At 34.6% G+C, this 14,878-nt stretch overlaps 1 protein-coding gene across 1 annotated transcript in view; it reads left to right on the forward strand.

The window, feature by feature from the left end:
* The window catches only part of VPS50 (VPS50 subunit of EARP/GARPII complex), a 128,686-nt gene that overhangs the window by 33,914 nt on the left and 79,894 nt on the right, over nucleotides 1-14,878 (forward strand). Inside the window, exons 10-12 of the mRNA XM_047694559.1 lie at nucleotides 3,421-3,463; nucleotides 4,891-4,989; nucleotides 6,739-6,879. Of these exons, the coding sequence (XP_047550515.1) occupies nucleotides 3,421-3,463; nucleotides 4,891-4,989; nucleotides 6,739-6,879 (283 nt within the window). The remainder of the gene's footprint in view (nucleotides 1-3,420; nucleotides 3,464-4,890; nucleotides 4,990-6,738; nucleotides 6,880-14,878) is intronic.

Consider the following 14,878-nt stretch of genomic DNA (forward strand, 5'->3'; position numbering starts at 1 on the left):
TATTTTTGCTTATTTCTCTTTTCCTCTTGCTAAGGCACCTGTAGACCCAGAGTTCAGTGCAGTTCTTTCTTTTCTAGAACATGCTCTTTCTCTTTTTCTATCTCTGTCGTTTTATTTGTTGAGGTAGAAAACAGGGGCTAAAGGAATGTGATGGGGAAATTTTACCCTTTTTTTTTTTTTTAATTTTTATATTTTTTTTCAGCATAACAGTATTCATTATTTTTGCACCACACCCAGTGCTCCATGCAATCCGTGCCCTCTACAATACCCACCACCTGGTGCCCCCAACCTCCCACCCCCCACCCCTTCAAAATTCTCAGATCATTTTTCAGAGTCCATAGTCTCTCATGGTTCACCTCCCCTTCCAATTTCCCTCAACTCCCTTCTCCTCTCCATCTCCCCTTGTCCTCCATGCTATTTGTTATGCTCCACAAATAAGTGAAACCATATGATAATTGACTCTCTCTGCTTGACTTATTTCACTCAGCATAATCTCTTCCAGTCCCGTCCATGTTGCTACAAAACTTGGGGATTCATCCTTTCTTTCTTTTTTTTTTTTTTTTTTTTTTTTTTACAGCTTTATAAACATATATTTTTATCCCCAGGGGTACAGGTCTGCGAATCGCCAGGTTTACACACTTCACAACACTCACCATAGCACATACCCTCCCCAAATTTTACCCTTTTTGTTTGAATCATAAATTTGATTGAGCAGTGAATCAGGCATTGAGTTTAGTAGTCCTGGGGAATCCTGGAGAATAAGCCACAATCTCTGCTTGGGGGACAGTCACAGGTACTCCCTTCTATCATGTAGGATGCTGGAAATAGAGCATCGAGAAACTGAATGAACAGTCAACAGGGGAAGACTTCCCAGAAAAGATGATGTTGGGATGGGCCTGAAAAGACAGATAGGCATTTCAGTGGGAAGAGGAGAAAGTATGTTCTAGTTCTTATTAATGTTATATACAAGAACAGGGGAGTTAAGGTCTGGAGTTCTTAGGGGAATTGCCCATAGTCCACATGACTAAAATGTAAGCACTGAAAAGTGAAGGGGAAGTTCATTTTTCATGTCATTGTTAAGAATCTTACATGCCATACTAATTTGGGGCTTAATCTTTGGTTTATTGGGGGAGCCACCAAATGCTGTAAAGCAGTGGATTAATATGAATTTATTTCTGCTTTAATTAAGGGGCTGCAAACTCAGATGTCTGTAGGGACCAGGCAGGTAACTTACACAAAGCTGGCAGATGTGAGATAGAAAATGGTCAGGCCCCCACAGGACTGATCAGGCCTTGCCTGAAGCCTTTCATGTATAAGCTAGAGGAAAAACTGTGTCTGCCAGGTCAAACGGAATATTGAGACCCCTGCACAGACCTATCCCTGAGAGCTTTTTGGAAGATGTTGTACAATGTTTGGTATATAGTAGGTTGATGGTGTTTGTCAAATAAATGGATGATGGATTGAAGGGTGGGTGTGGGTATTATGTGCAGAGATTCATTAGGAAACCATTAAGATAATTCTAGCAAAAGGTGATAATGCTAGAGTTAGTTCACACAATTGAGAAAGGAGAAGCATAGGTGAATATGAGAAATACTGTAATGGTAGAAGTAGGATTCACTTATCAGATAACACATGAAGAGAGGGAAGAATTAAAGATGACCTAGAGATTTCCAGCTTAGATTGAATGGGTGGGGATGACATGAATCAAAAGAGAGAGAATGTGGGCAAAGAACAACTTCAGGAGAAGATACTGATTTGGGGGGGAATGTGGGGGAGGTGAGGAACTTTTTAAATTCTAAGTGCCAAGGTACTTACCATGACATTCACTTTTGGTGTATTATTTTGGGGCCTTTAAGTCTCATTTTCATTCATTCATTCATTCATTCATTATTCTTTGAACAGAAATTGTCCCAGAATCTTTTTTTTTTTTTTTTTTTTTTAAAGGAGAAGCTCAGTTTTGCCTACAAGTATTCCCTTAACTATGTCTGTGGCTGTGGCTATTTTTCAGGCATAAATCCTGGTTAGAGACCTTAATTTTTCTGATAAGATATCAAACTTATATTATTGATTGTCAAAGTCCATAGTTGTGCTCACTCTCAGTTTTTACTAGAGCAATCTCCAGTGATACATTTTCATTGCTGTAGTATTTCATCATCTAAATATATCATACTTTATCCATTTAATTATTATAGACAGTTGTGTTGCTTTAAGTTTTGCCTGTTACAAGTAGCACTGCAAAGTTTGTGTATGCATTTCTGTAAGATATGTGTCTAGGACTCCTGGAATACAGAGTAAATGGATGTTGAGTTTCAGTAGATGTTACAGCCTTTCAAAGAGATTTTATCAATTTCCCCTTCCTCCAACATTGAATTCAGTGTTCTGTTTGTTCTGCATCGTTGCCAACATTTGTTGATGTCATTTTTTTTAATTTGTAAAAAATATTTTTAGCCATTCTGGTTGTTTGTTATGTTGTCTTGTTGTAGTTTCAGGTGCATTTTCTAAATGCCTACTTGGGGTGCCTATTGTATGTTAATTGACCAGTCATCTATCTCCTTTGTCAAGTATCTGTTCAAGCCTTTTGCCCTTTATTTTTATTCTTGTTCTCTTGATCAGTTTATGAATTCTTCTGATTGAATCATGCTGTCTTATTGCTGTGACTTTATAACCTTTACCTATTTTAGTGTATCTCCTCCAACACTGTTCTTCAAGATATTCCTGCCTATTCTTAATCATTTGAGTGTCCACATAAATTTTAGAAGCAGCTTTACAGTTTCCATACACCCAAAGAAAGAAAAAGAAAGAAAAACCTGCTGGAATTTTAATTAAAATTTCATTTATTCTAGAAAATCTTTTTTTTTTTTTTTTTTTTTAGAAAATCATTTTTGGTGAGAACTGATATCTTAATGATATTGTAGGTTATAGTTTGTTTCCATAGTATATATCTTCATGTATTTCAGTCTTCTGTATTTTGGCTCAGTTTTGTATTTGCCTATTTCTTATTAGATTTTTTGCTAGGTATTTGGTTTTTTGAAATGATATTTTAAAAATTTTCATTGTCTAATTCTTTGTTCCTAGTACATAGAAATTGATTTTACTTTTAAAATTTTATTTTTTATCTATACTATACTTTTTAATCTTTAAAACTTGTTATTAATTTTGAATTCTTGAATTCTTAGTTTTTATTTATCAACTCTTTGGGAGTTTCTACCTATACAGTTCTGTTGCTGCTAGTTAAGACTCTTATTTTTCTCTACTTTTTATTTTTCTGGCTTTATTGCACTGTCTGTAGAATCAGCATATCTTACTGCTCATACTATTCATCTATGAATTTATGAATTATTTATTTAGCTAGTATTTATTTATTGAGCACTTAGTTTGTCTCTTTTAAAGATGGTCACATCTAACTGTTTTATTTAACAGTGAATTGAATTCAAAGCTTCAAGATACTTTAGAACAAATTGAGGTAAGAAGGATTACATCGTAAGTTAAGTAGTTTTCTCTTTTCAGAGAAAAGAGAATAGTTCATATACATCTTATGTTTTGATTTTTGTGTGGATTACTGGCGTTCTAGATCACAACACTTTGTTTTTTTATTTGGGATATCTGTGCATGGTTGAGTTAATGTTAATCTACTTGTAAACTCAATAATACTTTTGGCTTTATTATTGTGTTTCATTACTTATTATATTTACTATTTATTATTGGGTTTATTATTATCTTTATGGGATCTGAAAATATTTTGTATCTGAAGACACCATATCCAGAAAGATCCCAAAACTGTTAGTCATAGATATGTTTTCATGTAAGTTATAACCAAAATATTTACCATTTATTAATTACTTTATTATTAACTTTTTTATTTCAGTGAGTTAATTTATATAAGAATAATTATTGGCTGATGAACCCTCCTAAATTCCAAATCCTTACAATATTTCATACAGTTCATCAAAAATATAAAATGGAAAGGAAAAGATATGTCATTATGAGCAGGAAGTCTTGCTTTTCCTCTTACACTTATTTAGAATTCATCTCTTTCCTTGGCAATCTTTGCAAAGCAGGGTATTCATTTTAATAAACGTAATAAGAATTATTTGTTAATTTCTGGTATTTTATTTTTTCATTTTCCTGATGAGAGTAATTATAAAAATTGAGGCTGGACTGTCAAACAACTTTTGTGACAGTAGGTTTTCATCATAAATGCAGTCATTTACTACTTGTAAGAATGGTAATTTATTTGATAAACATAAAGATAATGCTTTGAAAATCCTGTAAGTAAATAATCTCTTGAATATTGAGGACTTAACTTTTGAAAGCTCAATATTTCTTTACTCTCAATGTACAATATTATTCGGTACTTAGGTAGACAATCATTATTTTGAAACGAAATCACTGAAATAGAAATCCTTAGACAAAGTTGGTGCAATTATATATAAAAGTACATAGCTTGAGGTATGTTCTTTTAAGGTCAGTGTAGTTTTGTTGAGAATTACTTTTTTCAGTGATTATAGGAGGACTGTTATTATTTTTTAATAGTTCTACAAATTCAGTTTATGTAATTATAAGATTTTAGCAGATCCTTGAGGAAAAAAGTAAAAATAAATAAAATTCTTTTAGTAACTATTATACTTATTTTATGTCCCTTGAAATAATAGGCATGGGTCTTTAGATTACTCATATATAATGGCATCTTAGTAAACTTGATTATAGTTGGTAATACGTGAGAATTACAATCTATTTGTATTTTTTATTTAAATTTGTTTTTGACTATTAAATTTAGTGTCATAGTGTCTTTAGATATTAAGAATGAAAAATTAGTCTTAATACTTTCTTCTCATTGCCTTGAAAACAGAATTCCTTAACTGCCTCTTGCCTCTTGTTTTAATTCCATAGGAACAGTTGGATGTTGCTCTTTCCAAAATCTGCAAGAATTTTGACATTAACCATTACACCAAGGTTCAGCAGGCTTATCGACTTCTTGGAAAAACACAGGTTAGTTTTGGAAGAATATTTACTTTTTTCTTAATCAGGAATCTGGTGATCTTTAGGAATGCTCAAGTCTGAATATTACTAATGTAGTGTCCTTAAAAAGTTTCATTTAACAAAGTAAATTTTTATGCCATATGAACATAGGTTCTGTGTATGGAGTGTGATTAAAACATGACAGAAATTTGTTTTGAGCTATGAAGTGTTTGTCAGGCTTAGTGTTTGCACACTTTTATGTAGTTTTTCTTTAAAAGTGTTCTTATAAGATAATTCAGTTGGAAGGGATGTGTAGTCTTTTATTTTAGCTCTTGATCCTGAGAATTTCTTAATGTGGAGCTTCATGGTTCTGAGATGGGCCAGCCTGTTTCCCTCAAAGGGGCATGTAAACTTTGGTGAAGTACGTTTATCTGAAAACAGCTCCATTACATTTATCAGATTTTTTTTTTTTTAAAGATTTTATTTATTTATTTGTCAGAGAGAGTGAGCACAGGGATCATGACCTGAGCCGAAGGCAGCTGCTTAAACCAACTGAGCCACCCAGGCATCCCTCATTTATCAGATTTTTCAAAGGATTCTCTTGCTCTCCAAATGATATCACTACTTCCATGGTTTTATATTCTTTTACTGCTCAAGGGCTTCCTTGAAAAATTTGCAACAAGGGTCATTGTTTGAAAAGTTAATTGTACCTTCTGCATGTGCATTTATCTATAAAACAGCTAAAAGTGATAGATGTAAATGTTTTCTTCCCTTTAATGGTCTCCTGTCTTAGAAGGAGATCTAAGAATTTACCAAACCATTGAAACTCTGTTTACATTTTAAAGTCCGAATAAAGAAATTTGGTTGTTTACTCTACTTAATTAATTTGTATGTCTTAAGCTACCAAGGAGAAATTACAAGATGACAGACACTTGGTAATTTTGGACATGTTTAAAGACCTTTGAAGATACGATTATAACTTCTAATTACCCTTATTAGAATAATTATTTTGCTCCTTAAATATTTAGTAACCCCTAATGTGTGCATTGCACCAGGCACCTTGATATGGGCCCTCATCTATCTTATCTTCTAGTAAGGGAAGCAAACATTAAAGAAATGAGTGGACAGGGTGTTGGGTTGTAACAAGTCCCATAAAAAAATAACATATCAGGGTAAATGGATAGAGTCATGGAAGGTCCCAATTTATTTTTTATTTTTTATTATTATTTTTTTTAATTTAAAGTTTTTTGTTTTTTTTTTTAAGATTTTATTTATTTATTTGTCATAGAGAGAGAAGCGAGAGTGAGCACAGGCAGACAGAGTGGCAGGCAGAGGCAGAGGGAGAAGCAGGCTCCCTGCCAAGCAAGGAGCCCGATGTGGGACTCGATCCCAGGACGCCGGGATCATGACCTGAGCCGAAGGCAGCTGCTTAACCAACTGAGCCACCCAGGCATCCTGAAGGTCCCAATTTATACAGGATAGTCAGGAAAGGGTTCTCTGAGAAGGTAACCATTGAGAAGCATCCTGAACAATGTAAGGGAATGCTGGCAGAGGGGATCCAAAGGTGTGATTATATATGACATGTCTAAAAAAGAGCAGGATGGATACCAATCACAAATACAAAGCAACAGAACAGTGTTCATGATGAATAATAGTGATCTTTGTGTTATATCTATAGTATCTATAATCTATAAAGATTTTTTTCCTATGTTTTTCAAATCCTTTGAAATACATTTATTTTAATAATATGAAATTATACATATTTTTTTCTTTCCACAGACAGCAATGGATCAACTTCACATGCACTTCACTCAAGCCATTCATAATACTGTGTTTCAAGTTGTTCTTGGTTACGTGGAACTATGTTCAGGAAACACAGATACAAAATTCCAAAAGCTGCAATATAAGGATCTCTGTACCGTATGTAGTAATTTAATTCTGATCATATTGCCTCTCTTTTAGTTTTAAATTCATATTCCATTTTTTATAGCGTCTATTATTTGAGGATGCTACTGAAATAAAAAGAAATATGTTTGCCAAAAGTCTTTTTTTCCTCCCATATTGTTCTTTTTCTCATAATGGAAGATTCAGTCACACAAGTGATGAGATGGTACAGATTGATGGAGTGCAGTTGCTTCTAAATGGACTCTTTACTCTGTCATAGCTCCTTTTATTCTTTTCTTTCAGGCTCTTAATTCTCTACTGTGATTGCATCTAAGGTACTTCTAAGCAATCATCTTAGCTGGTTTCCTGTATACACTTTCCATCAGTCTTTCCATGTGTATAAATGCTGTTTCTGTCAGGATCTGTAACCAATTTCTTTTCATTCTTAAAGAAACAGAGGTCTGTAGGAAATATAACCACAGGTGAGAAGTGAACGGAGTTGGGCTCTGTTCTAGAATTGGTCCTATTGATGGATTGATGTAGGGCGTGAGGAAAAGAGAATGATGAACAACTGGGACAACAGTGAGTGGTGTCATTTGTGTTTACAAAGAAGACAGATTTGTATTGGAGGGTCGTGAATTCTGTTTGATAACTATTAATGTTCAAGGGGACTTATTGTGGAGGCAGTTGGATAAAAGAACTTAGGGAGATGAGAACTGAAGTGATAGAGTCATCAGAATCTAATTGTACTTAAAGCCATGATACCTGATAAGAAGATTGGGGAAAGGAGTGTAAATAAAGGAGCCTTGGGGCACTTGGGCCTTGTGACATTCAGGGATTAGGTAAGGAGGAGAGACTAGGAGAAGGAGAGAAAGAAAGCAGCTAGTGGGGGAGGGGGGAACTAGGAGGTGGTGGAATAGCCTACAGAAGGAAGTATTTCAAGAAGAATTGACTGTAAACCTATGTCACTTGCTTCTGAGAGTCTGCATATGGTGATTATTACAGAATTGATCACTTGATTTGACAATGTGGTGGTCATTGTTGACCTTGGTCTCTAATTCTAGTTCAAGAATGTTTTGTGTCTCTCACTGGAGGCATTCTTGAATGATTTGTAACATCAACTCAGAAAATAACAGTTCTAGAAAGCAGATACCTATTTTCTACTGTAATTATGTCCAAGAATTAGTATAAAATTAAGCTACTCTTCATTCTTTAGTGAGTTTGTCAAAAGTGTAGGTTATATGTTCATTGGGATCTAGAGAATCTAGGATCTTAACTTGAGTTACAGTAAATATTCCAGGAGGATGTGATTATATATGATAGATGAAGGATTAAGTTAATAATGGCAGTGGATGTTTATTAATATAGCTAAAAAATGTCTCTTTAAAATCATTTCATATATCATGAGGACTCTTTCACAAATTTAATGATTATTAACTTAAAGTGGGATATAGTTTTATAATTCCATTTTTGAATATCCAGTTTTAAGTATAGCCATCATTTGTTAAATTTCAATGATTTTGAAATGTGTTATTCTTCTTATTTATATATATACATATCTTATTTATATCAACCTAAGAAGTTAGGTTGATAGTATATATTTTAAATTAAGTATACAAGCAATCAATTTCATTTTTTTTATTTAGTTAGTGTTGCTGTCATGAAGAGATGATTTTATTAAATGGTAAAGCAAGGGTCGCCTGAGTGGCTCAGTCAGTTAGGCAGCTACCTTCTGCTCAGGTCATGATCCCGGGGTCCTGGGATCAAGCTCCGCATCAGGCTCGCTGCTTAGCGGGAAACCTGCTTCTCCCTCTCCCACTCCCCCTGCTTGTGTTCCCTGACTCGCTTCTCTCTCTCTCTCTCTGTGTGTCAAATAAATACATAAAATCTTTAAAAAAAATAGAAATTAAAAAAAGAGTAAAGCAGTTTATTACAAGTTAGTGATTTCTCTGTTAAGCAGAAAATGACTTTTAATAATTGAAACAAACATTTTAAACAAATGGCTTTTGTCTTTCAATCTTCTTTGGTTAAATCTGGTGTGTGTTTGTGTATGTGGGTAGTGTACTTTGTTACCATTAAACTTTTATGTGTTTTTAAAAGTCAAAGACATATTTGTGCTCCTGTTTCTTGAGAAAATCCTCTGTACATTTATGTAATACAGAGCTGAAAGTTGTACTTACAAATGTTTATGAACAAAAATTCATGCTTAAAGTGTTTACCACAGGTTTTTTTTTTTAAATTTCTTTCACTGTTTTTCTTAAAGCTCACTACTGAAGTAGCTGTATGTGTATTTAAATGATCAGATAACAAAGGGTTTATCTTTATTGATTTTATTTTGAGTTAATGCTTGTTAAAATGACTCCAAGAAACATCTGGTAATTCTTTATAAAATTATCCATCTATGTGTCATAGTAGTGAGCTATATATAATTAAATTAAGGAAACAAGTGATTTATTGGTATTCTAGAGCTGAGTCATAGAACCCCCCCCCCACCCCAGAACAGCCAGAACATATGTTATTTTTCATCGAATGCACTTGGACACTTCTGGTTTATATTCAAGATATGCTAAAACATTCGTTGATGGAGTTTTGAAGGGGCGAGAAGAGTAGCAAATGTTGACAATGACTTCGTGGAGGAATTTCTTTTGAGGAAAAGATTTAACAGAATTAGGTATGGTGGGCTCTTTATGTTGAGAGAACAGACTTAAGAGAGCTGAATAGTGAGGTGAAGAATATGATGCGTTTTAAGGTGGCCTGTTTTCTCTGCATAATTCTCAATAAAATTAAAGAAGTTCAGAAATTACCCCAGGCTTCTTAGAAGTATTTAAGTCATTGCTGCCACAGGCAGACAGGGATGTGGATATCTCCTTGAAACCTAACTTAAGTTTAATTTGTTTTATAATACTGAATCCTCTTTGAGATGTTTAAGCCAGGGAAGATTAGGAAGAAATTATTTCTCAACAGATTTGTTTATTTATTAGTTAGTTTGTTGAAAAGATGTAAACTTTTAGTAACTGAGTTCTATAAATGAAGAGGATTAGCTCAGGAGAGGAAAATGGAAGCAACCCTTAGAAATTTAATAAATAAACTGATGAAAGGAAATTAAATATGTTTTCCTGGTGAGAACACATATAAAGGATCTGAAATGGCACAGCTCAGGTGAGGGAGATGAGTTGTGAAGGAGCCTTGTATTAGAATGTAAAGTTCTTGATTTTTCAGTATGTGACAGTTGGGAATCATTTCAGCCCTGGTTAAAAGTAACTGAGAATACTTATGGAGGATGCATTAGTGGGAGAGTACATGTGGCAATGGAATGTCAGATAAGAAAGAAGCAAGAGCCCTTAGGAGGTGTGTATAAGGTGTTGACTGGTAGATTTTAGAAATGAGAAAAGAGTTTAGGCATTTGGGCAGTTGGTTTTCTCTATATAATAGCAATATTTTGAAGGAAGTCCTTAATCATAGATAGAGCTTAAATATAATATTAAAAAAAATGAAATACATGAAATAGTATACTCATCAGAGCTGAGAGAGGGATGGAGTTCCTGTAAAAGGGAACAATTGTGTTTCCTTTAAATGGAAAGAGATTGGAAATGAAGCGATCTAATCATCTGCTTGCCCTTGTTCATAGTATTATTTTAAACCACTCATACCCATCTATTACTAAATGGATTAGAATGAAATTGAACTAAAGTTTTTTGATATCCCTTTACAAAGAAATCTGGGGCAAAATTAGCGTTCTATTTCTGTTTACTCTGGTAAATCAAGAACTTCAGAGTTCTTAAGGACAGCAGCATCCTGTCCCATTAGGAGATTTCTGCCATTTGTGTCCTGTCAGCCATTGCTCTGAGTTTAAAAGCTTAGTTGGCTTTGAGCTTTTTGAAATTATTTTGTAATTGAATGTAATTACTTTACTTTCTTTACTAAACAATGTTTTCTGAATGATTTAATTAGAAGCACAGTTTTTCTTTTTATAGTTTTTCAGTCTGGTTTTCCTGTTTTTCTTGAATGTATTGGTGTACAGTTGTTAGATCAGTAATTTAGGCTCTTTTAAAAATGTGTACAAATTTTTTGAAGCTCAAGTAAATGATAATTAGGAAAATTTTCAAATGAGAATTAAAACTCATTCATTTCTGGAAAGGGCCAATGTACAAGGGCTTAGTGGTGATTTTATTTACTTAAAAAAAGTGAGCCTTGTTCATGATTGCATTTGCATTGATGTCCCCCTCCCTACATATTGATATCAGTCTATGGAGAGATTTATAGACACCAAGTGGATGCTCTTTATTTAGTGACCTTGTAGAGGAGCTTTTTGTAGGTTATTTAAAAGTTTATGAAGTATGCACCAATTAAAAAAAATTTTTTTTTACTATCTTTGGCAGGCTGTTGGATTTCCCGGGGAAGCTTATATTAAGATGTTAATTAGAATGTTATTGATTAATTTTATGATAATAGAGCTGGCTAAAGCTGGCTGAAATTTTCCCAATCATTTTTCGGTTTTTCATTTCCAAATGAGCTTAATGAGTTTTGAGTTCTGTTTTTGAAATGAACTTCATGATGTAGTAGTAACTTTGGTGAAAAGCGGAGTTTTTTTAGAAAAAAAGCTTTTTTTAAAGAAAGATTTTACTTATTTATTTGACAAGAAGAGAGAGACAGAGAGGGAACACAAGCAGGGGGAATGGGAGAAGGATAAGCAGGCCTCCCACTGAACAGGGAGCCCGATTCAGGCTGGATTCCACCTGGGATCATGACCTGAGCAGAAGACAGCCGCTTAACTGACTGAGCCACCCAGATGCCCTGAAAAAACTTCTTGATATCATTTCAGTATGTGTTTTCTCAGAGTCTGGCACATGGGAAGTGTTTAGTAAATGTATCTTGTGTAAATTGGATTGCCCTTTTTGTCTCTAATTGGTGTGGGTTGACACAGTTTAAATTTAAGTATGAGGGAAAGAAAACCAACATTGTACCCTTTTTGTGTGCCATGTGCTTCTTTTTGAGAAGATTTTATTTAAGAGAGTGCAAGCAGAGCGGGGTGGGGGGAGGTAGGGAGGCTGTGGAATGGAGGGGCAGAGGGAGAGAATCTCAAGCAGACTCTGTGCCGAACATGGAGCCTGACCTGGGGCTCGATCTCACAACCCTGAGATCATACCTTGAGCCGAAATAAAGACTTGGACACTCAACTGACTGAGCCACCCAGGCGCCCCTATGCCATGTACTTTTACAGGTGCTTTATGTGCATATATCACAGAAAGACAAACTGACTGCTGGCCTAACATTCCATTCTTCTAAGCTTTAAAATTTTCTTATAAGTAATATCTCTTGATGCTGAATTCAATGTTTGTTTTTTTTTTTTTTGAGGGTTAGTAAATATCTTTAGTAAGATCTCTGTTAAAGATATCGTTTATTGGGGTGCCTAGGTGGCTCAGTTGGTTAGGCGTCTGCCTTCGGCTCTGGTCGTGATCCCGGGGTCCTGGGATTGAGCCCTGTGTCGGGCTCTCTGCTCAGCGGGGAGCCTGCTTCCCCCCATCTCTCTCTGCCTCTCTGCTACTTGTGATCTCTGTCTCTGTCAAATAAATAAATAAAATCTTAAAAAAAAAAGATATAATTTATTTTGATGTCCATATAGAAACCTAAAAACAAATTCCTCTTTTTGGTTAAAAGCATGTTTCTATTCCTAAATTTTCAGAGTTTTTTCTGTTATGAAGAATATAGTATCTCTCATCAAACAATCATATTTTTACTCCTCTAGAATTAACTGCCTCTTTATCCTTTTGCTGACTGTTTTCTGACTTAAACTAGTCTGATATTTGTATGTTCTTATATTATTTGGAGTCTTTATAGAGTTAGAATGTGGATTATATAAGTAGTTGCACAAATTAAATAGTCATTAATTAACATGTTTACTCTTAAAAATATACATATTTGAAATCATACAAGTAAAACACTAATTATAGAAAAATATACATAAGCAAAAAGAAAATAAAAATTAGTATTTATGCATGCAAAGCTGGTTTTTTTAATGTATATGTAAGCAAATAGCTTTTAAAAGTAGGATTATGCTGTCCACACAGTTTTATAACATTTTTTCCCACTTTCTATGTTATAAATAATTTTTCATTTCAGTAAATATGCTACCCACATAACTTTTAATAGTTTTATAGTATTTCAGTATAAGATCCCGTGGATTAATTAACCAGTTTCCTATTCTTAGATACTTATTTTATTTCTAGCTTTTGTCATTATGAACAACACTGTAGTAAATATTCTTAAAGCTAAGTCTTTGCACACATCTTTATTTAGGATAAGTGATGAGAAATAAAATTGCATTGTCAAAGACTTTGCATTTATAGGGCTTTTGGTTCATTTTTCCAAAATTGCCCTCTAGAAATTATGTTTTAATTTATACTCCTCATCAGCGATGTCTGCTTTTATCCCTTTCCCTGTACACATGAATGCTGATTATTTTGTATTTATTAGCTTAATTGTCAGAAACCAGAAGGTAGCATATCAAGAATAATTTATATTGTTTCTCACTCAGGCATATTTGGATGTGAAGGAAATTAAATTGGGACATTTATTTGATTGTTGGGTTAACTTGGTTGATTTGTTGGTTAGGTGAGTAGACCTTTTCTCTTATTGTAAGGTACAAATTTGAACATTTGTTCAATGAGAGAAGTCTTTTCAGTTAAAAGAGTAATACTATACATTTACTTGAGTTGCTTCCTCAGGTCAGTTTTAGAATACTCCAAACAATAAAGCTGTCAGATTTATTATCACATATTTGTACCACCACCACTCATGTATTTTCATATATATGAATATATATTGATTTCTGTATGTTTAAGATAAAAAAAAAAAACCTAGGTTTTGGTAATATTTTAAAATTCAAAACTTAATGACCGAAACATAGGTAAGGAACAATTTTCCCTGTTATTTACTCTTTGGATTGTCAAGAGCCGTGAAGGGTCTGAAATTTATCCTACTTAGAAACTGACAAGTTCGCCCCTTATCCTTTCATGGATGCTGGCATAGGACACAAGACTCCATTTTCTTAATACTCTGACTTCCTAAGCATAAACCAGTTCCCTTATCATCACTCAGCATTTGTTAATCAAGTAATCGGTTCAGCTCAACAAGGATAGATAAGGTTTACAGAATTTACAACCCAGTAAGGTGTCATGTTAATTATGATTAGAGGTAGGATAAGAAAAGTTCAAACAACATAAAGTGTTATTGGGGTCAACACAGTTCTTTAAGGGATCTAAGGAAGGCAAAATTGTATCTTATTGTTAAGAGGAGCCTGCAAGTTCTGAAGGTCTTGGATTTCAACAGGCGCAGTGTGTGTGTGGCTGGGTTCTGGGGGTTGTTAGGAAATAACCTGAGCAATGACAAAAGAGAAGGAGAGCGTGGGCAGGTGAAAGGAACTATAGGTTGTCTGGCTTGGTTTAACTGGATTTTCAGTGTGCAGATTTGGTTGTTTTCAGCGTTTTCTGGGACTCAGTGCCTCTGGAGTGCATGCTTTGGGCTGTAGTTATCTGGGTAGCCAGTCTTCCCTCTTTGGGTGGAAATGGAAGGGTTTCCTGGTCACTTGAAACTGGCTCCAGTGTGGCAAGGCGCCTGGGCTGCCCATGTCTAAGAACCTGTCAGTGTAATGTAAACTGCTGGGCTGTGTGTGTGTGTGTGTGTTGTAGGGGAGGGTTGGGAGTAAATGTTAAAAAGAACCAACCTTTTTTTAGAGCATGGCATGCACTGCCATCAGAAACAAAAAAGAATTTACTGGTAGAAGGCTATTCTTGAGATCTGTCAAGAAACCCTATTTTTAAAATATATATATTTTTTATTTATTTACTTGAGACAGAAAGAGGGAGAGTGAGTGAGTGAGAGAGAGAGAGAGGACAAGCAGGAGCAGAAGGAGAGGGAGAAGCAGGCTCCCCATTGAGTAGAGAGCGGGCCTGAGGCCTGACACATGAGGCTTGATCCCAGGACCCTCTGATCATGACCTGAGCCAAAGGCAGATGCTTAGCTGACTGAACCACCC

This window comes from Lutra lutra, chromosome 11 (genome assembly GCF_902655055.1).
Source record: "Lutra lutra chromosome 11, mLutLut1.2, whole genome shotgun sequence".
Classification (NCBI taxonomy): Eukaryota; Metazoa; Chordata; class Mammalia; order Carnivora; family Mustelidae; genus Lutra; species Lutra lutra.